The sequence below is a fragment of the Mobula hypostoma genome, chromosome 11 (assembly GCF_963921235.1).
Source record: "Mobula hypostoma chromosome 11, sMobHyp1.1, whole genome shotgun sequence".
NCBI lineage: Eukaryota > Metazoa > Chordata > Chondrichthyes > Myliobatiformes > Myliobatidae > Mobula > Mobula hypostoma.
Genome location: NC_086107.1, coordinates 68,750,324 through 68,775,613, shown reverse-complemented (window position 1 = coordinate 68,775,613; position 25,290 = coordinate 68,750,324). Strand labels below are relative to the sequence as shown.

The 25,290-nt window shown below is 45.5% G+C and overlaps 1 protein-coding gene across 6 annotated transcripts in view; it reads left to right on the top strand.

The window, feature by feature from the left end:
• ldlrad3 (low density lipoprotein receptor class A domain containing 3) overlaps positions 1-25,290 on the top strand; it is a 172,040-nt gene that overhangs the window by 44,385 nt on the left and 102,365 nt on the right. The window contains exon 1 of one of the 6 annotated variants that reach the window (XM_063062236.1): positions 5,068-5,165. The exons of the other annotated variants lie outside the window; for them this stretch is intronic. Within the exon in view, the coding sequence (XP_062918306.1) occupies positions 5,138-5,165 (28 nt within the window). The 5' untranslated portion in view covers positions 5,068-5,137. Of the gene's footprint in view, positions 1-5,067; positions 5,166-25,290 lie in introns of those variants that run through there. 6 annotated transcript variants of the gene reach the window in all.

Sequence of the window (25,290 nt, the reverse complement as noted above, 5' to 3'; positions counted from 1 at the left end):
TCTTCTCCACTTCCTGCAGAATTTCTCATTTGCTGTCTTCTTTAACCTGTTGCAGGTTTTAAATCCTGAAGCATAATATACATCCCGTAAAGGCCAGCTCCCTGCGGGAAGGATTATTACGAGAGGGAGTGCACCGCAGTTATTAATATTAGTCCCACACAGAAGCTGTGATGGGTTTTTTCACTTTTCATCGTCAGTGTGGTGCTTAGAAGTATTCCACTTCAAACATTTGTCTTGGTGAGAACTCAGTGCCTGGTGTGGCCTTTTGGGAGTCGCTTCCCATATTCGCAATTTCTAGTAAAATAATAATGATATTTTGATGGTCCCTGTGAGCTTATCCCAAGATGTGTAAGTGCTTGTTCTGCTTCAGAAAAGACACATTTGAAGCATGATGGATGCATGATGTATTTTTGATCTCGGTCCATTAATGAAATTGGATGGCATGGGTCAGGTTTTATTAATTATTTTCATTTTCCTGGAAGCCCATTATTAAGATGAGGAGAACCCATTGAGGAGAACCCATTAAGGAGAAGCTGAGGGAATTGAACCATTCCTTAGACAGTGTGTGTAAATACAAAGGATGTTAAGTTAACAGAATTTTGGTGGAAGTGTAGGATGTTGTCCTTCACCGACATTTGGAACCAAAAGTAAAGTGCAGTGTACTGGTGGCAGCATAGGCAGTATTAAATTGAAAGGAAGAAATAAATCAGAATCAGGTTTAATATCACCGGCATATTTCGTGAAATTTGTTAACATAGATCTTTGTCTTCTTCAGCCTGTCGAATGATAGCTTTTGTTACTTTAATGGCGAGAAGATCTATTTTGTTGAACTGGAAGGAAACTAATCCTCCAACTACATTCCAATGGTTTGCTCAAACCATATTAAGTTTAAATTTGGAAAAAATTAAAGTGATATTTTTGACCCTTCAGTTAAATTTGAAGAAACTTGGAAACCTTTTATGCAACATTTTCATATAATGTAATCTGACCTTTCCGAATCTTTTTTCTAAACTTAAGTTATATGAGGAGAGGAGCGGAGTTAACGACATTATTGAACATGTTCGATATAAGCTGTTGGTCTAGCCCTGTTTTTTTTTTCTTGGGGTTTTTCCTTTTTTTCTTTTGGGGTTTTTTTTGTTTCTATATATTTTTTCTTTTTATTTCTTTTTTAATGTTTAATCTCATCATGAGTTTGGAAGTCTTTTATATCTGAGTTACTTAAAATTCATTTTATATACGTTGATGAACATTTTTCCAATCTCTGTGTACCAACTTTGTTATTGAGTTTGTAATTTTGAAAAATTAATAAAAAGATTTAAAAAAAGAAAGAAATTTGTTGGTTTACAGCAGCTGTACATTGTAATACATAATGATAAAAACTGTGAATTACAGTAAGAAGTGTATATATAAAAAGTTCAAGAATAAAAATGTAGTGCGGTAGTGCTCATGGGTTCAACGTCCAGTCGCTGAGTATGTGCCTTCAGGCTCCCGTACCATGTCCTTGATGGTAGCAATGGGAAGAGGGCATGTCCTGGGTGTTGGGGGTCCTTAATGATGGATGCTCCAAGAAGATGTCCTGGATGCTTCGGAGGCTGGTGCCCATGATAGATCTGACTGTCTACAACTTTCTGCAGCCTATTTCGATCCTGTGCAGTAGCCACCGCCCCACCCCCCTTCACCCCCATACCTGGTGGTGAAGCAGCCAGTTAGAACGCTGTCCACCGTACACCTGTAGAAATCTGCGAGTCTTTTTGGTGACAAACCATTTCTCCTCAAACTCTTAATGAAATATAGCCTTCTTTGTAACTGCATCGATATGTTGGGCCCAGGATAGATCCTCAGAGATGTTGACACCCAGGAATTTGAAATTGTGTGAGAGGCTTCAGATGTTTTAAAAAGGCATTACTAGCTTGAACAAGCACATTCCCCAATCTTGGAATCAAAATTTGAAGGCTGGTGAGGAAAGGATTAGATCCCACTAATCAAGGCACTGCTGAGAGATGAGAATTAGTGTGTAGGTTGCTAATACAGTACATCCATTGCATGCAACATGCCTGATCCTTTGAGATGATACTAATTTACATCAACACAGGTATCAAGTTCCCAAAGCAGCCGAGGATCAAAAAGAAGTAAAAGAAAATAAATGGTGAAAGAAATTTCAATTCTAATGAAATGTTACACATGGACTAACCCTTACTTTGATAATATTTCATTAGGAGTTTGAGGAGATTTGGTTTGTCACCTAAAACACTCAAGCTTCTACAGATGTACTGTGGAGAACATTCTGACTGGCTGCATCACCGTCTGGTATGGGGGTGGGAGTGTTACTGCACAGGATCATAATAAACTGCCGAGAGCTGTAAAATTTGTCAGCTCCGTCATGGATACTAGCAGTATCCAAGACATCTTCAAGGGGTGGGGCCTCAGAAAGGTGGCATCCATCATTAAGGATCCCCATCACTCAGGACATGCCCTCTTCTCATTGTTACTGTGAGGAAGGAGGTACAGAAGCCTGAAGGCACACACTCAGCAATTTAGGAACAGCTTCTTCTCTACCATCCAATATCTAAATGGACATTGAACCCTTGAACACTACCTCACTACTTTTTTTTATTTCTGGTTTTGCAATACTTACTTTAACTATTTAATTTATGTATATATACTTGCTGTAATTCATTTTTTTCTATATCATGTATTACTGCTGCAAGTTAACAAATTTCACGACGTATGTTGGTGATATTAAATCTGATTCTGATTCTGAAACGGGCTTTGCACTAAATGTGGGAGAGCAAGCCCAACTGAACAAATAGAAACAAGACGAAGTAACATTACTTGAAGAAATAGAAGCTCAGCACAGTGAATAAAAATTATCATGCAGACTAAATAGAAATCCCACAGTAGGCAACTATTAATTTAAGATTCTAATTGACTTATAAAACACTGGTCCAACATTTAATTTTATTAATCGGCAGTTCACGCTGACTTAAATAGATAATATATTTATGCACAGTTTGTTACCAAGAAGCTATCAGATCTTTTCCAGTACAATCACTTGACTCTGTATTCGAGCTTACAGTGCTCAGTTAAGTTCGGATACTGGGGAATGTGGGGAGCATTGGCTTGGACTCAGAGGCTCTGATGAAGTTTTGAGGCAATGGCTTTGCCAGAAGAAATTTCAATCTCTCCAGCAGAGATTGGTGAGTAGGTCTAGAGTGAGTAATGGTGTCAGCAAGCATCTGTAAACTGTTGCTGTGTTTTTTTGGATCATATCATTGAGGGCTTGTGTATAAGTGAGACATGTAAGAAGTTCAAGACTGTGATTTTCAAGAAGTCCCGATGAAGGTTTTTAGACCAAAAGGTCAACTGTTCACTTTCCTTCCATAGATGCTGCCTGACATGCTGAGTTCCTTCAGCATTGTGTGTGTTGATGAAGACGCTGTTTTAGCTTGTTACCTGTAGGTTATTTTGGTTAACTTTGGTCCTTGGGTCACTGAGCATACACTACCTCCAGGGATTCGACTTTACCAGATATCATCTCATTGTCTAAATCTGCTATCATCTTGACTAGTTAAAAAACCACCTTGTCCTGCTGGCAAATTGTCCTATATAAAATGATAGATTTCTCCTTCCCCGTGGCTTACTAAGGGCTCCTACCTCAGCTCCAGTAACCCAGGTTAAATCCTGATTTCTGAAGCTCGGTCTCCCTGTGACCAACCACACAGGTTTCCTTCCACATGCCAAAGGGCGACATGATTAATTAGCCAGTGCAAATTGCCCATTCGCACAGGTGAGTCGTAGCATCTGAGAAGGACTTGACTGGAATTGGAGAGGGGAGGGAGAAAATAATGGGATTAGAGTTAATGGGGTGCTTGATATCAGTAGGTTAAAGGCCTGTTTCTATACTTTGTGGCTCTGAGGTACTTAACAGGACTTGCTTTCTTAGGCTAGTCATTCATCTGTTGACATATTTTTATTTCCCGCATTAGCCAATTGCTTTTCAGTTAAAAATGTACGAAAGAGAACATGAAACACATACAGTAACTGTATAGCACAATATGGGCTCTTTGTCCCACAATGTTCTGCTGAACCAGATAAATCTAATGAACAATCAATCTCACCCTTCCCTCCCACATAGAAATTTACAAGTCCTGACGAAGGGTCTCGGCCCGAAACATCGACTGTACCTCTTTCAATAGATGCTGCCTGGCCTGCTGCGTTCCACCAGCATTTTGGGTGTGTTGCTAGAAATATACAGCACATTACAGGCCCTTTGGCCCACAATGTTATGCTGACCATGTAACCTACTCTAGACAATGCCTAGAATTTCCCTACTGCATAGCCCTATAGTTTAAGACTCTATTGGTGCCTCCACCACGCCGCTGGCAGTGCACTCCACGCACTGTGAAAAACTTGCCCCTGACGTCCCCTCAGTACCTGTTTCTAAGCACCTTAAAACTATGCCCCCTTGTGTTAGCCATTTCAGCCCTGGGAAAAAGCCTCTGACTATCCACATGATCAATGCCCCTCATCATCTTATACACCTCTATCAGGTCACCTCTCATCCTATTCTCATAAGGCACGCCCTCCAATTCAGGCAACACCCTTGTAGCTTATAACCTTTAATTTTTCGTACATCCATGTCCCTGTCTAAGAGTCTCTTAAATGTCCCTTTTATATCAGCCTCTACCATCACCCCTGCAGTGCGTTTCAGTCACCCACCTCTCTGAGTTTAAAACAACACCTGCCTTTCACATCTCCCCGAAACTTTCCTTCACTCACCTTAAACAGATGTCCTCTGGTATTGTCATCCTGAGAAAAGGGTGCTGTGTCCACTCAATCTATGCTGCTCATAATCTTACACACCTCCATCAAGTTGCCTCTCATCCTACTTTGTTTCAAAGAGAAAAGCTCTAGCTCACTCAAACTTTCTCCATAAGATGTGCTCTCTAACCCAGGCAGCATGCTGGTAAATCTCTTCTGCACCCTCTCTAAAGCTTCAACATGTTTCCTGTAATGAGGCAACTCGAACAGCACAATACTCTGTGTGGTCTAGCTGGAGAATCCCGCGACTAATGAAGAAATCAGCCTGCAAAACCAGTGCACCAGTCTTCTAAACCACCCAAGAGTTAAACTCTCCATGGAAGGACTCTATGGAGACACCAAAGGTGAAGAAATTGTAAAGACTGGTATTGGTTTATTTTTGTCACGTGTACCGAGATACAGCTTGTCGTGCAATACTGTTCATCACCCAAAAACAAAACTAGAGGAACCTACTCTCTAATAACATTTTATTAATAACAATCAATGCTAACAATGCAGAGGTGAGCAAAGGGTGGTTGAGGCAAGAGGAGGCACTGACGCAGACGAGGTATGGTCACGGCAGTCGGAGACGAGGTATGGTCACGGCAGTCGGAGACGAGGTATGGTCACGGCAGTCGGAGACGAGGTATGGTCACGGCAGACGAGGTATGGTCACGGCAGACGGAGACGAGGTATGGTCACGGCAGTCGGAGACGAGGTATGGTCACGGCAGTCGGAGACGAGGTATGGTCACGGCAGTCGGAGACGAGGTATGGTCACGGCAGTCGGAGACGAGGTATGGTCACGGCAGTCGGAGACGAGGTATGGTCACGGCAGTCGGAGACGAGGTATGGTCACGGCAGTCGGAGACGAGGTATGGTCACGGCAGTCGGAGACGAGGTATGGTCACGGCAGTCGGAGACGAGGTATGGTCACGGCAGTCGGAGACGAGGTATGGTCACGGCAGTCGGAGACGAGGTATGGTCACGGCAGTCGGAGACGAGGTATGGTCACGGCAGTCGGAGACGAGTGGTAGCGGAGGTGCAGGCGAGGTATGGTCACGGCAGTCGAGGATGAGTGGTGGTGGAGGTGCAGACGAGGTATGGTCACGGCAGACGGAGACGAGTGGTGGCGGAGGTGCAGGTGAGGTATGGTCACGGCAGTCGGAGACGAGGTATGGTCACGGCAGTCGGAGACGAGGTATGGTCACGGCAGTCGGAGACGAGGTATGGTCACGGCAGTCGGAGACGAGGTATGGTCACGGCAGTCGGAGACGAGGTATGGTCACGGCAGTCGGAGACGAGGTATGGTCACGGCAGTCGGAGACGAGGTATGGTCACGGCAGTCGGAGACGAGGTATGGTCACGGCAGTCGGAGACGAGGTATGGTCACGGCAGTCGGAGACGAGGTATGGTCACGGCAGTCGGAGACGAGGTATGGTCACGGCAGTCGGAGACGAGGTATGGTCACGGCAGTCGGAGACGAGGTATGGTCACGGCAGTCGGAGACGAGGTATGGTCACGGCAGTCGGAGACGAGGTATGGTCACGGCAGTCGGAGACGAGGTATGGTCACGGCAGTCGGAGACGAGGTATGGTCACGGCAGTCGGAGACGAGTGGTGGCGGAGGTGCAGGTGAGGTATGGTCACGGCAGTCGGAGACGAGGTATGGTCACGGCAGTCGGAGACGAGGTATGGTCACGGCAGTCGGAGACGAGGTATGGTCACGGCAGACGGAGACGAGTGGTGGCGGAGGTGCAGGTGAGGTATGGTCACGGCAGTCGGAGACGAGGTATGGTCACGGCAGTCGGAGACGAGGTATGGTCACGGCAGTCGGAGACGAGGTATGGTCACGGCAGTCGGAGACGAGGTATGGTCACGGCAGTCGGAGACGAGGTATGGTCACGGCAGTCGGAGACGAGGTATGGTCACGGCAGTCGGAGACGAGTGGTGGTGGAGGTGCAGACGAGGTATGGTCAAGGCATTCAGAGACGAGTGGTAGCGGAGGTGCAGGTGAGGTATGGTCAAGGCAGTCGGAGACGAGTGGTGGTGGAGGTGCAGATGAGGTATGGTCAAGGCATTCAGAGACGAGTGGTGGTGGAGGCGCAGACACAGGCGAGGTATGGTCAAGGCAGTCGAGGATGAGTGGTGGTGGAGGTGCAGACGAGGTATGGTCACGGCAGACGGAGACGAGTGGTGGCGGAGGTGCAGGTGAGGTATGGTCACGGCAGTCGGAGACGAGTGGTGGTGGAGGTGGAGACGAGGTATGGTAAAGGCAGTCGGAGACGAGTGGTGGTGGAGGCGTAGACACAGACGAGGTATGGTCAAGGCAGTCGAGGATGAGTGGTGGTGGAGGTGCAGACGAGGTATGGTCAAGGCAGTCGAGGATGAGTGGTGGTGGAGGTGCAGACGAGGTATGGTCACAGCAGTCGATGAGTGGTGGCGGAGGTGCAGGCGAGGTATGGTCACAGCAGTCGGAGACGAGTGGTGTTGGAGGTACAGGTGAGGTTTGGTCAAGGCAGTCGGAGACGAGTGGTGGTGGAGGTACAGGTGAGGTTTGGTCAAGGCAGTCGGAGACGAGTGGTGGTGGAGGTGCAGGCGAGGTATGGTCAAGGCAGTCGGAGACGAGTGGTAGCGGAGGTGCAGGTGAGGTTTGGTCACGGCAGTCGAGGATGAGTGGTGGCGGAGGTGCAGGTGAGGTTTGGTCAAGGCAGTCGGAGACGAGTGGTAGCGGAGGTGCAGGCGAGGTATGGTCACGGCAGTCGAGGATGAGTGGTGGTGGAGGTGCAGACGAGGTATGGTCACGGCAGACGGAGACGAGTGGTGGCGGAGGTGCAGGTGAGGTATGGTCACGGCAGTCGGAGACGAGTGGTGGTGGAGGTGGAGACGAGGTATGGTAAAGGCAGTCGGAGACGAGTGGTGGTGGAGGCGTAGACACAGACGAGGTATGGTCAAGGCAGTCGAGGATGAGTGGTGGTGGAGGTGCAGACGAGGTATGGTCAAGGCAGTCGAGGATGAGTGGTGGTGGAGGTGCAGACGAGGTATGGTCACAGCAGTCGATGAGTGGTGGCGGAGGTGCAGGCGAGGTATGGTCACAGCAGTCGGAGACGAGTGGTGTTGGAGGTACAGGTGAGGTTTGGTCAAGGCAGTCGGAGACGAGTGGTGGTGGAGGTACAGGTGAGGTTTGGTCAAGGCAGTCGGAGACGAGTGGTGGTGGAGGTGCAGGCGAGGTATGGTCAAGGCAGTCGGAGACGAGTGGTAGCGGAGGTGCAGGCGAGGTATGGTCACGGCAGTCGATGAGTGGTGGCGGAGGTGCAGGCGAGGTATGGTCAAGGCAGTCGGAGACGAGTGGTGGCGGAGGTGGAGACGAGGTATGGTCAAGGCAGTCGGAGACGAGTGGTGGTGGAGGTGGAGACGAGGTATGGTAAAGGCAGTCGGAGACGAGTGGTGGTGGAGGCGTAGACACAGACGAGGTATGGTCAAGGCAGTCGAGGATGAGTGGTGGTGGAGGTGCAGACGAGGTATGGTCAAGGCAGTCGAGGATGAGTGGTGGTGGAGGTGCAGACGAGGTATGGTCACAGCAGTCGATGAGTGGTGGCGGAGGTGCAGGCGAGGTATGGTCACAGCAGTCGGAGACGAGTGGTGTTGGAGGTACAGGTGAGGTTTGGTCAAGGCAGTCGGAGACGAGTGGTGGTGGAGGTACAGGTGAGGTTTGGTCAAGGCAGTCGGAGACGAGTGGTGGTGGAGGTGCAGGCGAGGTATGGTCAAGGCAGTCGGAGACGAGTGGTAGCGGAGGTGCAGGCGAGGTATGGTCACGGCAGTCGATGAGTGGTGGCGGAGGTGCAGGCGAGGTATGGTCAAGGCAGTCGGAGACGAGTGGTGGCGGAGGTGGAGACGAGGTATGGTCAAGGCAGTCGGAGACGAGTGGTAGCGGAGGTGCAGGTGAGGTATGGTCAAGGCAGTCGGAGACGAGTGGTGGTGGAGGTGGAGACGAGGTATGGTCAAGGCAGTCGGAGACGAGTGGTAGCGGAGGTGCAGGCGAGGTATGGTCACGGCAGTCGGAGACGAGTGGTAGCGGAGGTGGAGACGAGGTATGGTCAAGGCATTCAGAGACGAGTGGTGGCGGAGGTGCAGGTGAGGTATGGTCAAGGCAGTCGGAGACGAGTGGTGGTGGAGGTGGAGACGAGGTATGGTCAAGGCATTCAGAGACGAGTGGTAGCGGAGGTGCAGGTGAGGTATGGTCAAGGCAGTCGGAGACGAGTGGTGGCGGAGGTGCAGGTGAGGTATGGTCAAGGCAGTCGGAGACGAGTGGTGGTGGAGGTGGAGACGAGGTATGGTCAAGGCATTCAGAGACGAGTGGTAGCGGAGGTGCAGGTGAGGTATGGTCAAGGCAGTCGGAGACGAGTGGTGGCGGAGCCGCAGGTGTAGACGAGGTATGGTCAAGGCAGTCGGAGACGAGTGGTAGCGGAGGTGCAGGCGAGGTATGGTCAAGGCAGTCGGAGACGAGTGGTGGTGGAGGTGGAGACGAGGTATGGTCAAGGCATTCAGAGACGAGTGGTAGCGGAGGTGCAGGTGAGGTATGGTCAAGGCAGTCGGAGACGAGTGGTGGCGGAGGTGCAGGTGAGGTATGGTCAAGGCATTCAGAGACGAGTGGTAGCGGAGGTGCAGGTGAGGTATGGTCAAGGCAGACGGAAACGAGTGGTGGCGGAGCCGCAGGTGTAGACGAGGTATGGTCAAGGCATTCAGAGACGAGTGGTAGCGGAGGTGCAGGTGAGGTATGGTCAAGGCAGTCGGAGACGAGTGGTGGTGGAGGTGGAGACGAGGTATGGTCAAGGCATTCAGAGACGAGTGGTAGCGGAGGTGCAGGCGAGGTATGGTCACGGCAGTCGGAGACGAGTGGTGGCGGAGGTACAGGTGAGGTATGGTCAAGGCAGTCGGAGGCGAGTAGTGGTGGAGGTGCAGGTGAGGTATGGTCAAGGCAGACGGAAACGAGTGGTGGCAGAGCCGCAGATGCAGATGAGGTATGAGAAGTGGAGTCAGGGTCGAAGCAGAGTTGTGACATCTCCGAGAGCGAGGAAGCCCTGATGTCAGATCGATTCAAGCGCTGGGCTGAATTGGAAAAGTCAGGTGCGGACGGAATCATGGTGGCAGTGATCTGACAGCGAGGAATGACCCAATGTTTGTGAGAATTTAATCGCCGGGCCAGATTGAAAAGGCCAGGGTGTTGGGACTGGAGGCAAAGCGAGGGCTGGTTTTGCTCACCAATCTGTGATGTTTACTCAGCTTTGTGCTGAGCTGCAGTGATGCCTGGCTTCATGCCTGTTGTCTCGCAATGTTTACTCGGCTCTGCAGTGAACTGTGGCTGTTGTCTGAACTATGACTGTTGCCTGCACCCGCTGCAGTGATGCTGGCTTCGTTTCTTTCATAAAACTCTGGTTCTGAATGCTATTTGCTTACTTTTATTTTTGCACGATTTCTTTTCTCCCTCTGCATGTTGGGTGTTTGGTGATCTTTTGTTAATGGGTTCTTTTGGAGATTCTTTGCTTCGTGATTGCCTGTAAAGAGACAAATCTCAGGTTGTATAAAGTATACATACTTTGATAGTGAAAGTACCTTGAACTTTGAACTTGAACCTTGAACATACAGGTCAAATCATTAGACAATGTATTGAGGAGAAACAAGGTAAAGCAATAACAGTGCAGAATAAAATACAACAGCTACAGAGAAAGTGCAGTGTAGGTAAACAATAAAGTGCAAAATTGCAAACACGAGGAATTCTGCAGGTGCTGGAATTTCAAGCAACACACGTAAAAATTGCTGGTGAATGCAGCAGGCCAGGCAGCATCTCTAGGAAGAGGTACAGTTGACGTTTCAGGCCGAGACCCTTCATCAGGACTAACTGAAGGAAGAGTTAGGAAGAGATTTGAAAGTGGGAGGGGGGAGGGGGAGATCCAAAATGATAGGAGAAGACAGGAGGGGGAGGGATGGAGCCAAGAGCTGGACAGGTGATTGGCAAAAGGGATATGAGAGGATCATGGGACAGGGGGCCCAGGGAGAAGGAAAAGAGGGAGGGGGGAAGCCCAGACGATGGGCAAGGGGTATAGTCAGAGGGACAGAGGGAGAAAAAGGAGAGAGAGAGAAAAAGAAAAAAATATATAATAAATAAATAAATAACAGATGGGGTATGAAGGGGAGGTGGGGCATTAGCGGAAGTTAGAGAAGTCAATGTTCATGCCATCAGGTTGGAGGCTACCCAGACGGATCATAAGGTGGTGTTCCTCCAACCTGAGTGTGGCTTCATCTTGACAGTAGAGGAGGTCATGGATGGACATATCAGAATGGGAATAAAGTGCAAATTTTTGTAGGTTATGAGGTCAAGAGTCCAGTTTTTTGTGCCAGTCTTATAACAGCAGGATAGAAGCTGACCTTGAGCCTGCTGGTATGTGCTTTCAGGCTTTTGGATTGCCTGATGGAAGAGGCAAGAAGCAATTATGCAGGCAATGGGAAAATGATCCCTCTTGTGCTGCTTGATCTTGTGCTGCTTGATCTCGTTACTGGAGATTCGGTTTCCTATGACCCTGCCACTTTGATCTGGCCCATGCCTTCATTAACCTGGTCCAACACTACTTGCCTTTATTGGGATCTTTCGCCTTGCATCTTTCGTAAGGTTTAAGATCATGACTATGCGGTTTATTGTTTAGCAGGAATGTCTTTGATTATGCTGGCTGTCTTACCACCTCAGCGTGAAGTACAGTCAGTCCGTTTCTGTGATGTGCTGAGCTGTGTCCACAACTCACTCTCTGAAGTTTCTTGTGGTCACATGCAGAGCAGTGAGGTAGTGTGAACTCACTGCATTGGAAGGTGCTGCACTGGGAGGGGAGGTGAGCATCATCAGCTGAGCCAGGGTCACTGACAAATGAGCTGGATGGTGTCTCTCATTAGTGCACGGGCCTTTAGAATCATTAATTAGACTTTAACCATCTCTCTCATCAATTAATTCTGAACAGATAGCAGCACCCCTGTAGAGGAAGGCAGTTTGAACACTGATATCTCGACTCTTAATTTATGTTCTGCAATCTGCTGCTTTAATAGTTGGTGATTAATGCGTGGTAGATGGCTGAGCAGTAACTGAGATGCCAAGTAATTGAGGGAACAGCATTTGATGCAGGCGTGATGTGCTCATTACTGGTCTGGGGAATAGTGACTACAGCCTGTAATGAGTAGATAGGTTCTGGCCTTGTCTGTCAATGACACACACAGTCACAGTGCACATCGTGCAATATCTTTATAATTGGCCAATTGCAGAGTGGGACATAGCCTTTGGGCTGCTTGAACCATGTGTAAAGGATATGGCAAATGAATAAAAGTGTAGTGCTCAGCAAGGCTCTTGCTCCTCAACGCCTTTGGAGAGAAACTCATTTCCCTGATGGTTTACCCTCTGTAGTCCTGGAGGAACTGGTGGGAGGAGACCCAAGTAAGAAACAATAGCTATTCTGGAAATATGTAACCCAGGTTACCCACACTAATCAAACATGAAAAGTTCAAAGTAAGTTTTATTATCAAAGTACATAACTGTCACCACATACAACCCTGAGGTTCATTTTTCTGTGGGCATACTCAGCAAATCTATAGAATAGTTACAATAACAGGATCAATGAAAGGTCAACTAGAGTGTAGAGGACAACAAACTGCAAATGCAAATATAAATAAATCACAATAAATAACTACAGCATGAAGTAACAAGATAAGGATTCCTTTAAAGTGAGATCATTGATTGTGGGAATACCTCAATGGACGGGCAAGTGAGTGTGGTTATCCCTTTTTGTTCAGGAGCATGGTGGCTGTGGAGTAGTAACGTTCTTGAACTTGAAGGGAATTGGAACATAGAACACTACAGTACAGGAACAGGCTCTTCAGCTCATAATGTCCTCTCTTCTTTATACTGCCATCTCACTCTCCACTCTTAGTCCCGTGCATTGTTTGAACCCAAAACCTCAACAAATTCTCTCCCCACCCCCTCACAGATGTGGCTTAACTGCTGAGTTCCTCCTGCAGTTTGTTTTATCCTCATCTCTTTCAAAACTTTTATTGTAAGTGGAAAAAATCTCAACATCTACCCAGTAGAGTCTGACATATTTCTGTAAGACCAGGCTTCATTCTTCAGGACACCAGAGAATAAAAAAGATCTATGTAATCAGGTTTGTATATGAAATCATGTTTAAAAAAAAAAAAAGTGCTTTTTAGCTGCCTTGTAACTGGATCATGTGCAAGCAATTCCAGAGCCATCTACTTCTTTAAAGCTTGGATCCAGTATTTGTGAAGACTTTGGAAGAACCAGTGTAAAATAGTCTTTCCCCTTCCTCTTATGAAAACCTGTTCATGAGAAGGTCCAGTCTTTGAGGTGAATGTAGCAGGTTTGGTGTGTTGGAGGATTGTGGTGAAGCTGAATTAGATTTGAGTGGTAAATCGATTTATTATTGTCACATGTACCAATGGACAGTGAAAAACTTCAGCTTCTAGCTATCTTCCTTCCCCTCTCCCCCACCTTTTTATTCTGTTGTCTTTCCCCTTCCTTTCCAGTCCTGAAGAAGGGTCTTGGCCTGAAACATCAACTGTTTATTCATTTTCATAGATGCTGCCTGACCTGCTGAGTTTCTTCAGCATGTTATGTGTGTTGCTCTGGACTTCCAGCATCTGCAGACATTCTGATGTTAATAACTTCAGCAAATGCCCTCTTCTCTTACTATTCGCCATTCAAGACCTACCTGTTACAGGCAAAACTAGCTTTTCCTTGCCATCCTTGGTTGACCTAGATAGAAAGCTTTCTGATGATGGGTTGGAATTTTCACAATTTGGACTTGATGATAATGGATAGAGATGCACACTATGCTGATCTGAGAGTGTAAGTTGGAGTGGGCTCTATAGGTGATGGGACTTTTGTGCTTGATACCCTTGTCCTCCTCGTTGTAAAGATCAGGGGTTTAGAGGTGCTGTTGGAGTTGCTTTAATGAGTAACTGCAGTGGACATGTTGGAACCACTGCACTCACAATGTAGGCAATAACTGCTTAAAATGATGGGGAGAGTGCTAGCCAAGAAGACTGCTTTCCTTTGTGATCCCTTCATCTTGCTTTAAATGACTATTGCCTTCCCCAATCCACCTCACATGGCTCTTCATTCTGCTTCCTCCCAACTCACCCCTCTCAATCTGTTCTCCCTCTCACCTCCAATTTCTTCTCCCTTTCACACTCGAAATGCTGGAGGAACTCAACAGGTCAGGCAGCGTCTATGGAGGGAAATGAATAGTCCTGATGAAGGGCTCTGATGAATTGTTCTGATGAAGAGTCTTGGCTGAGCAGTCTCCCAATCTATATTGGGTCTCACCGATATACAAGAGGCCACACTGGGAGCACTGGATACAGTAGATGACCCCAACAGACTCACAGGTGAAGTGTCGCCTCACATGGAAGGACTTTTTGGGGCCCTGTGAGGGAGGAGGTGTAGGGGCAGGTGTAGTACTTGTTCTGCTTGCAAGCATAAGTGCCAGGAAGGAGATCAGTAGGAGGGATATTCTAAGTAAGGTAACCCTGCAAGGCTCAAAAGTGGAGCAATACAGCTTGAGTATGATGCCACACCAGTAGCATTGTTTGCAAAGCAGAGAACTGTCCCTGGAAAGATGCATTGTCTACTTTTCTTGTTCCATTAAATCTTGCTGCCAAAAGCCGAATATTTTTAATCCAGTAATAGGCATTACTGAAAGTCCCCTGTGGCTGATACGTTTTTAAATTGTTTTTACACCTTTAGTAGACCTCAGAACTGAACACATTCCTCCAGCTGAGATCTAACCTGAAGTTTATCAACATTTGGCAAACTTATTTGCATTTCAGCAACAGATATTTTAAAGCTCTTTTCTATTGGGTTGAAGAAACAGTTGTCAGAAATAGAATCACATTATTGCCAGTATGTGAAACATACCAGAATTGATAATGATTTGCTGCTAAGCATAAAACACAAGACAATACAATAACAGACAACACAATAACAATCAACACTTTACAAGACAATAATGCAAACAGCCATGAGCAATGAACAATTAGCAGAATGGTCACTTGTGCAAACATCAATCATCAATCTTAAATAAATGTGAACATATGGACAGACTCAATAATTATCAGCAGAACAAGGAGAGCAGGAAAGACCATTTAACAATGTTGTGCAGAGACAGCTAGGGTATCGCACCTGAGTGAGTTTTGAGAAGCTGGGTAGCTACAGGAAAGGAGCTTCAGTCCTGGTGATGATGGACTTGTAGCATCTCCCTGATGGCAATTTGGTGAATAGGTGACTGCTAAGGTAGGTGGAATCAGCAGTAATATTTTCAGCTCTTTTCTTCACTCAGGCAACAAACAGGTCTTTTAATATCGGTAGCTGACAGCCAAGTATCATCTCCACTGAGTGGAGCACTTGCTGCAACCTGGTCTTAGAGATGGAGGAGGCAGCAGGAAACCAAATGGTGATTGAGAGAGTCACAACACTCGCAGTGATGGCCAAGTAAAAACTCACCAGGATACGCCTTGAGGTGTTCAATTTCCTAAGCTGGCATAGGAAGACCGATCTCTGCTGGGCTCTCCTAGTGATGAATATAATGTGCTTCTCCCACTTCAATTTGTTGATAATGGTAGTTCTCTGGAATTTGAGTGACTTGACCACAGACACAGCCTGACCATTCATTTCCAAGGGGAGGGGCGCAGGTAGGGCGTTATCGGGGAAGTCAATCCTGATTTCCACTGTCTTGATAGGATTCGATTTGGTTTATGATGTGTTCTGCAGCATGTGCCAGAGATCTGGGAGATGTAACAAATAGAGCGTAATGTTGGTAAGCATGAAGTAGTTCATTTTGGTAGACTGGTGAGACCAACATTTAAAGTACTGTGTACAGTATTTGTCTCCCTGTGTAAGGAAAGATGTAAATGCATTGAAAACAGATCAGTGAAGGTTTATTCAACTAATACTACAAAGAATAGTGATCATGGGTAAAACTCTCCCACTATTGAGCACATCTACAAGGAGAATTGTCGCAGGAAGAAGGTATAGGAGCCTCAGGACTCTCACCACCAGGCTCAGGAACAGTTATTACCCCACAACCATCATGCTCACGAACCAAAGTGGATAACTTTACTCAGTTCACTTAGTCCATCAATGAAATGTTCCCACAACCTATGGAGTCACTTTCAAGGACTCTTCATCTCACATTCTTGATATTCAGTGCTTAGTTATTTAGTATTGTTATTATTTTCTTTCTTTTTATATTTGCACAGTTTGCTGTCTTTTGCACACTGGTTGTCTGCCCTGTTGGCACAGTCATTCATTGATTCTATTTATGGTTATTTGATTTATTGAGAAAGCCTGTAAGAAAATGACTCTTTTATGTGATGACATATTTATACTTCGATAATAAATTGAGTTTGAACTTTGTACTGTAATGGGAATGGTATCTTATGAGGAAATGTTAGACGCAGTAGTCTTGCATTGATTGAGCTTAAGAGGGTGTGAGAAGATTTGATTGAAACATAACATACTAAAGAATTTGTTTAGCAGTAAAGGGTCAGCCCTTTAAAGTAGATGAGATGACTTTGTACAGATATGGAATAAAATGTGCTGGTATTTATGTATTTATGCACATTTTATTCCTTGTCCATACTTTAATATCTTTATTTTGATATACTATAATTTATCATTCTTTCTGTGGGGATAAAAGGATCCTTTTCTGGTTGGCTGCCAGTGACTCGTGGTGTTCCGCGGGGGGAGGTCGGTGTTGGGACCACTTTTTATGCTGTATATAAATGACGTAAATGATGGAATAGATGGCTTTGTGCCAAGTTTGCAGATTTAGATTATGAGAATACTCAGTCCTCTTTTATTGTCATCTTGAAATGCATACATGCATTAAGAAATGATACAATGTTTCTCCGGCGTGATATCACAGAAAACAAGACAGACCAAAGACTAACACTGACAAAACCACATAATTATAACATATAGTTACAGCAGTGCAAAGCAATACCATAATTTGATGAAGAACAGTCCATAGGCACAGTAAAAAATAGTCTCAAAGTCCCCGAGTCGATCGACTCCCGAGTCCCCGATAGCGGCGGCAAAAGGGAGAAACTCCCTGCCATAAACCTCCAGGCACCGTCAACTTGCCGATACCTTGGAAGCAGCCGATCCCAGCCAACGCTGAGTCCATCCGTCAGAAAACTCCGAGCTTCCGAGCAGCCTCTCCGATACAGCCTCCTGAGTGCCATCCTCTGCCGAGCACCTTCGACCTCTCCCCGGCTGCTGAAACGCACAAAGCCGAGGATTTTGAGGCCTTCAGCTCCAGAGATTCTGGTTACCACACAGTAGCAGCGGTAGCAAAGCAGACATTTCAGAAGTTTTCCAGATGTTCTGCTGTGCACTCACGTCTGTCTCCATCAAATCAGAATTGTTCACGGTCCCCTACTTGACAGATAACAGATATTCATCGCCGGGGAGGCCGCGCGTGCTGTCGTCGCGCTGCCATCTTCTCCCCTCTTTGATAGAAGATTGGTGGAGGGGCAGGTAGTGTTGAGGAAACTCGTAGGATGTAGAAGGACTTGGATAGATCAGGAGAATGGGCAAGAAAGTGACAAAGTGACAGTGTGCTTGCAACACTGTGTGTCCGACAGAGTGATCAGCAGCATTGGGGCTCCACAGGGGACTGTCTTGTCTCCCTTTCTCTTCACCATTTACACCTCGGACTTCAACTACTGCACAGAGTCTTGTCATCTTCAGAAGTTTTCAGATGACTCTGCCACAGTTGGATGCATCAGCAAGGGAGATGAGGTTGAGTACAGGGCTATGGTAGGAAACTTTGTCACATGGTGTGAGCAGAATTATCTGCAGCTTAATGTGAAAAAGACTAAGGAGCTGGTGGTAGACCTGAGGAGAGCTAAGGTACCAGTGACCCCTGTTTCCATCCAGGGGGTCAGTGTGGACATGGTGGAGGATTACAAATACCTGGGGATACGAATTGACAATAAACTGGACTGGTCAAAGAACACTGAGGCTGTCTACAAGGGTCAGAGCTGTCTCTATTTCCTGAGGAGACTGAGGTCCTTTAACATCTGCCGAACGATGCTGAGGATGTTCTACGAGTCTGTGGTGGCCAGTGCTATCATGTTTGCTGTTGTGTGCTGGGGCAGCAGGCTGAGGGTGGCAGACACCAATAGAATCAACAAGCTTATTCGTAAGGCCAGTGATATTGTGGGGATGGAGCTGGACTCTCTCACGGTGGTGTCTGAAAAGAGGATGCTGTCTAAATTGCATGCCATCTTGGTCAATGTCTCCCATCCACTACATAATGTACTGGGTGGGCACAGGAGTACATTCAGCCAGAGACTCACTCCACCGAGATGCCGCACAGAGCGTCATAGGAAGTCATTCCTGCTTGTGGCCATCAAACTTTACAACTCCTCCCTTGAAGGGTCAGACACCCTGAGTCGATAGGCTGGTCCTGGACTTATTTCATAATTTACTGCCATAATTTACATATTACTATTTAACTATTTATGGTTCTATTACTATTTATTATTTATGGTGCAACTGTAACGAAAACCAGTTTTCCCCGGGATCAATAAAGTATGACTATGACTAAATGAAATCCAATGTTGGAAAATGCATGGTCGTGCACTTTGGTAGTAGAAATAAATGTGTGGACTATTTCCTAAATGGGGAGAAAATCCAGGAATCTGAGATGCAGAGGGACTTGGGAGTCTTTGTGCAGAATATCCTGAAGGTTAACTTGCAGGTTGAGTCAGTGGTGAGGAAGGCACATGCCATATTAGCATTCATTTCAAGAGGTCTAGAATACAAGAGCAAGGATGTGATGCAGTGGCTTTATAAGACACTGGTGAGGCCTCATCTTGAGTATTGTGAACAGTTTTGGGCTTCTCATGAAAAGATGTGCTGGCCTGGAGAGGGTCCAGAGGTGGTTTACAAGGTTGATTCCAGGAATGAAAGGGTTATCATACGAGGAACATTTGATGGCTCTGGGTCTGTACTCACTGGAATTTAGAAGGATGGGGGGTGGGGGATCTCATTGAAACTTTTTGAATGTTGAAAGGCCAAGACAAAGTAGATGATGGAAAGGATGTCTAGGACAAGCTGGCACAGCCTCAGGATAGAGGAGTGTCCATTTAAAACAGAGATGTGGAGAAATTTTTTTTGCCAGAGGGCAGTGAATTTGTGGAATTTATTACAACAGACGGCTGTGGAGACCATGTCATTGGGGGTACTTAAGGCAAAGCTTGACAAGTTCTTGATTAGACATGGCATCAAAGATTACGGAGAGAAGGCCAGGGTGTGGGGTTGAGGAGGGGAAAAAAGGTTCTGCCATGATTGAATGGCAGAGCAGACTCAGTGGGCCAAATGGCCTTATTCTGCTCCTATGTCTTATGGTCTTCATAATTGTTGAATTATTTTTTTTTGTTTGTCACACCAACACATCACAGTAAATTTCTAATGCATGAAATGTATGTTGTGAATAAAGTTGCTCCTTGATCCTCAGAATTTTCTTCTCTTAATGAGTCATAAGCCTTCGTTATGGCTTTCCTCAAGTTCTTTGAAATCCATTTCAGGTGGAGGTAAACAGACACTTGAAAAGTAGGGGAGATGAAAGGTTACCAGGGACAGGTGTGAAAGTAGAGCTGAGGGTACAGTTAGATCAGCTATGACCTTATGGAATGGCAGAACAGGCTTACCTCCTGCTCCTGAATGGTATGTCCCATGTTGGTAACTCTGAGATACCACAGTGAAGGTATAATCATTATAAACTTGTTTACTCTTTCATCTGCTGACATTGGCCCTGATACCATGTGCCTTTGTTCCCTCATGAGGCTTAGCGTTTTCCAGGGGAATTTGGGGGCAGTGTTCAACAGTTTGATTTAATATTAGAGAATGTATACAGTATGAAACACCCTGGTTTCTTTGGCTGCGTAAGTCTAGGGAAGACGACCTCTGGCCCCGCCAAACTTTAGAGGTTGAGGTGCACAGAATCCCACCCCAAACTTTGGTTTGTGTGGATGCTGTGTCATTTGCTACCGTTACAAATTGATGACAGAACTCACCCACTGCATACAATTAAAGGAATTATATTTATGTACCTCAACAAAAGAGTTAGTAAAGAATGACAAAATGAAAAGGGCCCATTCTAATTAAACAGTCAAATATGCACCAGTTGGAGCTAATCTTGAACTTCTCTGTCACTCGTGCGCTGGGGTTCTCAGTCAACGTGAAGGCACACACCACCTTCCGAAAATCACTCGCTATCCATCTTGAACAAATGGGTTTCCCCTCCCCCCGGATCATATGCTACGATTGGTTCTCCAGCGTCTTCTCTCTTCATCTCCTCTCGAACAAAAGCCCAAGACCAACTTTATTGTCCTTCACCAAGAAAAACCTCCCGCTAACTGGGTGGCACACATTCTACATCATCCCTTATCTTCAACAATAACCCGAACAAGTTGACAGCAGAACAAATAGCTCTTACAGAGTTGCACAAAATGAAATACATATAGCATTACAGTATAAGTATATAAACAGAAATTCATACTCTGTGTAGACATCCACCAAACAGAAAAAATCCCGACGAATGAATGACAGAAACATCACACCCCAACGCCCAGTGTTCTCCTGCTCTTGTGACTCACATCCTTCTTTGTAACATTGTTGACGGTGTCGAGCGACCCTGTGGAAGCATACCCTCTCTTTGTGTACTTTGGAGTGAAACTTTTGAACTCAGCTGAAGATGTTGATAAAGCCAAACATCAAAGACCCTGTTCAGTACTACCTTCCATTTTCAGGCTGAACACAGTCTTAATTTCCTCCTGCTCAACATTGATCTGCTCCACTTCAGCATGTCAATACCCATTATGATCATTTAATCAAAAGCCATGTGAAGATCCTTTCGGCTTTCTACTTGTCATTTCATTTTTCTATCACAATTAAAGCATTCTACATAAGACATTAAGCAATACAGGATGGGTCCTTCAGCACACAATGTCAATGCCCAACATAATAAACTAAATCTCCTCTGCCTGTGTGTCATCCTAATTGCCTCTCAAACACCATTAATGTAACAGCTTCCACCAGTACTCCTGGTGGCCCATCTCAGGCACCTACAACTCTCGGTGTAAATTAAAAAGCTTGCCCCACACATCTCCTTCAAACTTTCCCCTCTCCCCTTAAATCCATCTCCTCTTGTGTTTGACTGTCTACCCTACCTGTGCCTCTCATAATTGTATCAACTTCTGTAAGATCATCTCTCAGCTTCTGACCATCCTGAGCAAAGAACCCAATCTTGTCCAGCAACGGCTTGTAGCTCACAACTTCCAAACCACACAGCATCCTGCACCCTTTACAAAGCCTCCACATCGTTCCTGTAATGGGTCAGCCAGGGTTGCGCACAATCCGTGCAAAACGTTACAAATTAATTGAGCATACAATATGGAACAGTGCAGCCGCTTGAGCCCACGATGTTGTGTTGACTTTAGACTTACTCGTCGATCCAATCTAACCATTCCTTCCTACGTAGCCCATAACTCTCCAATTTTCCTTTGTTCGTGTGTCTATCTAGTAAAATCTCAGAGGATTAAGTAAAATCCCAAATATATCAGCTCTTCCACGATCTCTGGCAGTGCATTTCAGGCAGTTATCATTCTGTGTGTAAAAAGGCTGCCTCCAATATTGTCCCTAAACATTCTAGCACTCGTCTTTAAAGCATGTCCACTGGTGTTGGCCATTGCTGCCCTGGGCAAAAGGCACTGGCTGTTCACTCTGCCTATACCTCTTGTGATCTTATGCACCTCTATCAAATCACCTCTTAACCTTTAAAGAGAGTTCACTCCACCATTCCTCCTAAGGTATGTTCTCTAACTCAGGCAGCATCCTGGTAAGTCTCTTCTACACGCTCTCTAAAGCTTCCATATCCTTCCTATAATGAAGTAACCAGAACTGACCACAAAGCTCCAAGTGTGGCCTAACCAAAGCCGTAACATACCTCGTGGTTCTTGAACTCAATCCTCTGATTAGTGAAGGCCAATGCGCCATATCTCGTCTTAACCATGTTATTCAGCTGCGCGGCAACTTTGAGAATCTATGGGCTTAAGTCCTGAAGAAGGGTTCCGGCCCGAAACGCTGACTGATCATTTCCATAGATGCTGCCTGACCTGCTGAGTTCCTCCAGCATATTGTGAGTGTTGCTTAAGATTCCTTTGTTCCTCCATACCGCTGAGAATTCTGCCAGTAACCTTGTACTCTGCCTTTCAAGTTCAGTCTTCCAAAGTGTATCTCTTCACACTTTTCTGTATGGAACGCCACCTGCCGTGTCTCCGTCCAGCTCAGCATCCTGTCCATGTCCCGTTGTAACCTGTAACAAACTTCTAACTCCATCAACCTTTGCATCATCTACAACCCTACTAACCCACCCTTCCACTTCCTCATCTAAGTAACTTATAAAAGCCACAAAGAGTGGGTGTCCCTGAACAGATCCCTGTGGATCACCACTAGTTATGGACCTCCAGGCAGAATATACTCCATTTCTACCACCCCCTGCCAGTTCCGAAAACGTGGAGCCAGGTTTTCCCAGGTTCCAGGTCTCCTGACTTTCTGAATCAACTTACCATTGGGAACCTTGTCAAACATTTTAACTAATAATCAACATCCTTTGCTCTACATTCATCAATCTGTTTAGTCACTTCCTCAAAAAAGTTAATCAGGTTCATGAGGCATGGCCTGCTCTTCTCAAAGCCATGGTGACTATTCCTAATAAACTATTTTTCTCCGAACACTTGTAAATCCTCCTCCTTTCTTTATCAATCTTTTTATTAATTTTAAAAAAGTACATATATACAAACGAGGAGAATTATCTCAAATATCTATTTCGATAACAAAACATGTAAAAGATAAAATAAACATTATCAAGATCATACATAGTATTAATCTGATAGTATATAATAAAAAATAAGGTAATCAATTCTCCTTTTATCAATTCATAAAAAGAAAAACAAGATAAAGAAACTTTTATAATTTTTATGCACTATATAGAAAAAAACCCACTATTCACTATAAACCAAAACAAAAAATTTAAAAAAAAAAGGGATTGGGCAGCCCAATAAATCCTGTCCCAAAGAATTCTCTCCATTAGTTTTTCTCACTACTGATGTAGGACTCACTAGTCTATAATTTGTTCTTTTTTCTGGCACTATCACACCTAACTATGACAAATTGTTCTGCTCTTCAGAAAGTTCAGTGTAATTCTAGTGGTCCTTTAAGAAAGTAATGGGTCAATTATTGATTTGAAACTGCTCCCCGATGATGAGAGTAAATTAGTTGCACTTATCCCTAGAGAACTTGTTAAAATTGGGCAAGAACTTTAGTAGGGGGAAACAATTTTTAAAAATAATTTCTCAGAAAAGGAGAGTTTCCAAAGTGGGTCCATGAGTTGTACCATGCCAACAACCACTCAACCCCTCACATTTCTACAGTTTACAATTCCTGTTAACTATTTCCCTAAGCTTACCCCCCATTTGCTCCCTTCACCTCCCATGGTTTACTAAAACTACTTTAGAGTTGCACTTCCAATCATCTCTCTTTGCTCTACCCTATGGTGCTGACTGGTCTCTGTATTTGGTATTGATGAGGGGGTGAGGCCCGTGTAACACCCTGGGAAAGGTTTCACTGCTAATGTAATGGTTTCTCTGTTGCTGCAGTGTTTGGGTTATGACTAGAGATAACGGGGGCTTTATAATGTGCACTGATCAATGAGGGGAGTGTCTTCTTTCTTGTGTGCCCGAGAGCGAGGTATTCGCGGTCTTTTGTTTAGCGGAAGATGGAGAGAGAAGATGCCAGAACGGAGAGGTTGTAGACTGCAGGACAGAGTGGACTTGGAATGGGACCGGAAAATAGATGGAGGACTAACGGGACGGGAAAACTGTGAGCTCCAACGTGCATATTAGACTGTTTCATTAAAATGGGCCCCTTTTTTTGTTTTCTTTACTAACCCTTTAGTCAAGTTAAGAATTATATAACTCAATTGTTTAATTGCATATGGTGTGCTGTCTGATATTTCGTGGTACTGATTTGTAACAGGGTAACACATCATGCAGCATCCACACAAATGAAATTTCATAAGTTTGGCGGGGCTGGAGACTGTCTTCCCTTTGACTAACGCCTCCGGCCGAACCTGAGGGTTATACCTGTACTTGGTGTTGATGAGGGGCCAAGGCCTGTAGTTGGTGTCGATGAGGGGCCGAGGCCTGTACTTAAGAAAGACTGAGAACTGGAATTGGAAACCAGTTTTGATGGAAGTGATCATGTCTGTAATTAGTATTGCTGGAAGGGATGGGGTCTGTAATTACTATTGATGGAGAGGCTGTAATTAAAGAAAATGAGGGAGTTCTGATCTGTAATTTGAATGATTCAAGGGAACTGGTTCTGTAATTAAAGGAATGAAGGAGCTAGAGTCTGAAATGAGTATAAATGGTGAGCTCGGGTCTTTCCTTGGTTTTGGTGGAAGGGATGGGGTCTGTAATTGGTGTTGATAGAAGGGATGGGTCTGTAATTGGTATTGATGGAAGGGATGGGATCTAATTAGTATTGATGGAAGGTATGGAATCTGTAATTAGTATTGATGGAGGTATGGAATCTGTAATTAGTATTGATGGAAGGGATAGGATCTGTAATTGGTATTGATGGAAGGGATGGGGTCTGTAATTGGTATTGATGGAAGGGATGGGGTCTGTAATTGGTATTGATGGAAGGGATGGGGTCTGTAATTGATATTGATGGCAGGGATGGGGTCTGTAATTGATATTGATGGCAGGGATGGGGTCTGTAATTGATATTGATGGAAGGGATGGGGTCTGTAATTGATATTGATGGAAGGGATGGGGTCTGCAATTGATATTGATGAAGGATCTGGAGCCTGTCATTAGTGCAGATGGAGGAGCAGTAATTATAAGAATCTGATCTGGGGCCTGTAGTTTGAATGATTGGAGACACAGGAGCCTGCAGTTGGTAAGGATGGAGGAGTTGAGGTTTCCTTTTGGCTTGTAAACGGTGATTCATAATGAGAGTTCATGCAGATTACCCTCCATAACTGTGGGCTGCTTTTATTAAAAACAGTAGGAACACTATCAATAATTTGACTCTGGTGGAGATTAGTAATGTGGTGGTTCAGCAGTAGCTCTTCTAAATGAGACAGTCTTTACTGTGCCAAGTGGACGTGGAGTTATTCAATAATTCATAACATTTGCAAAGAAGATGAATTATCAATTCATCCACCTAGTTACCCAGAATAATTTCCAGGCAAAAAACAAAAAGAAGCTGGAAATCGAATGGCAGGCTGCTTCGGGGGAGGGGGAAAGGGAAACCGAGTCCCCACCTCGGTGACAGACCAAGCCTGTAAAGCTGTAGGAAC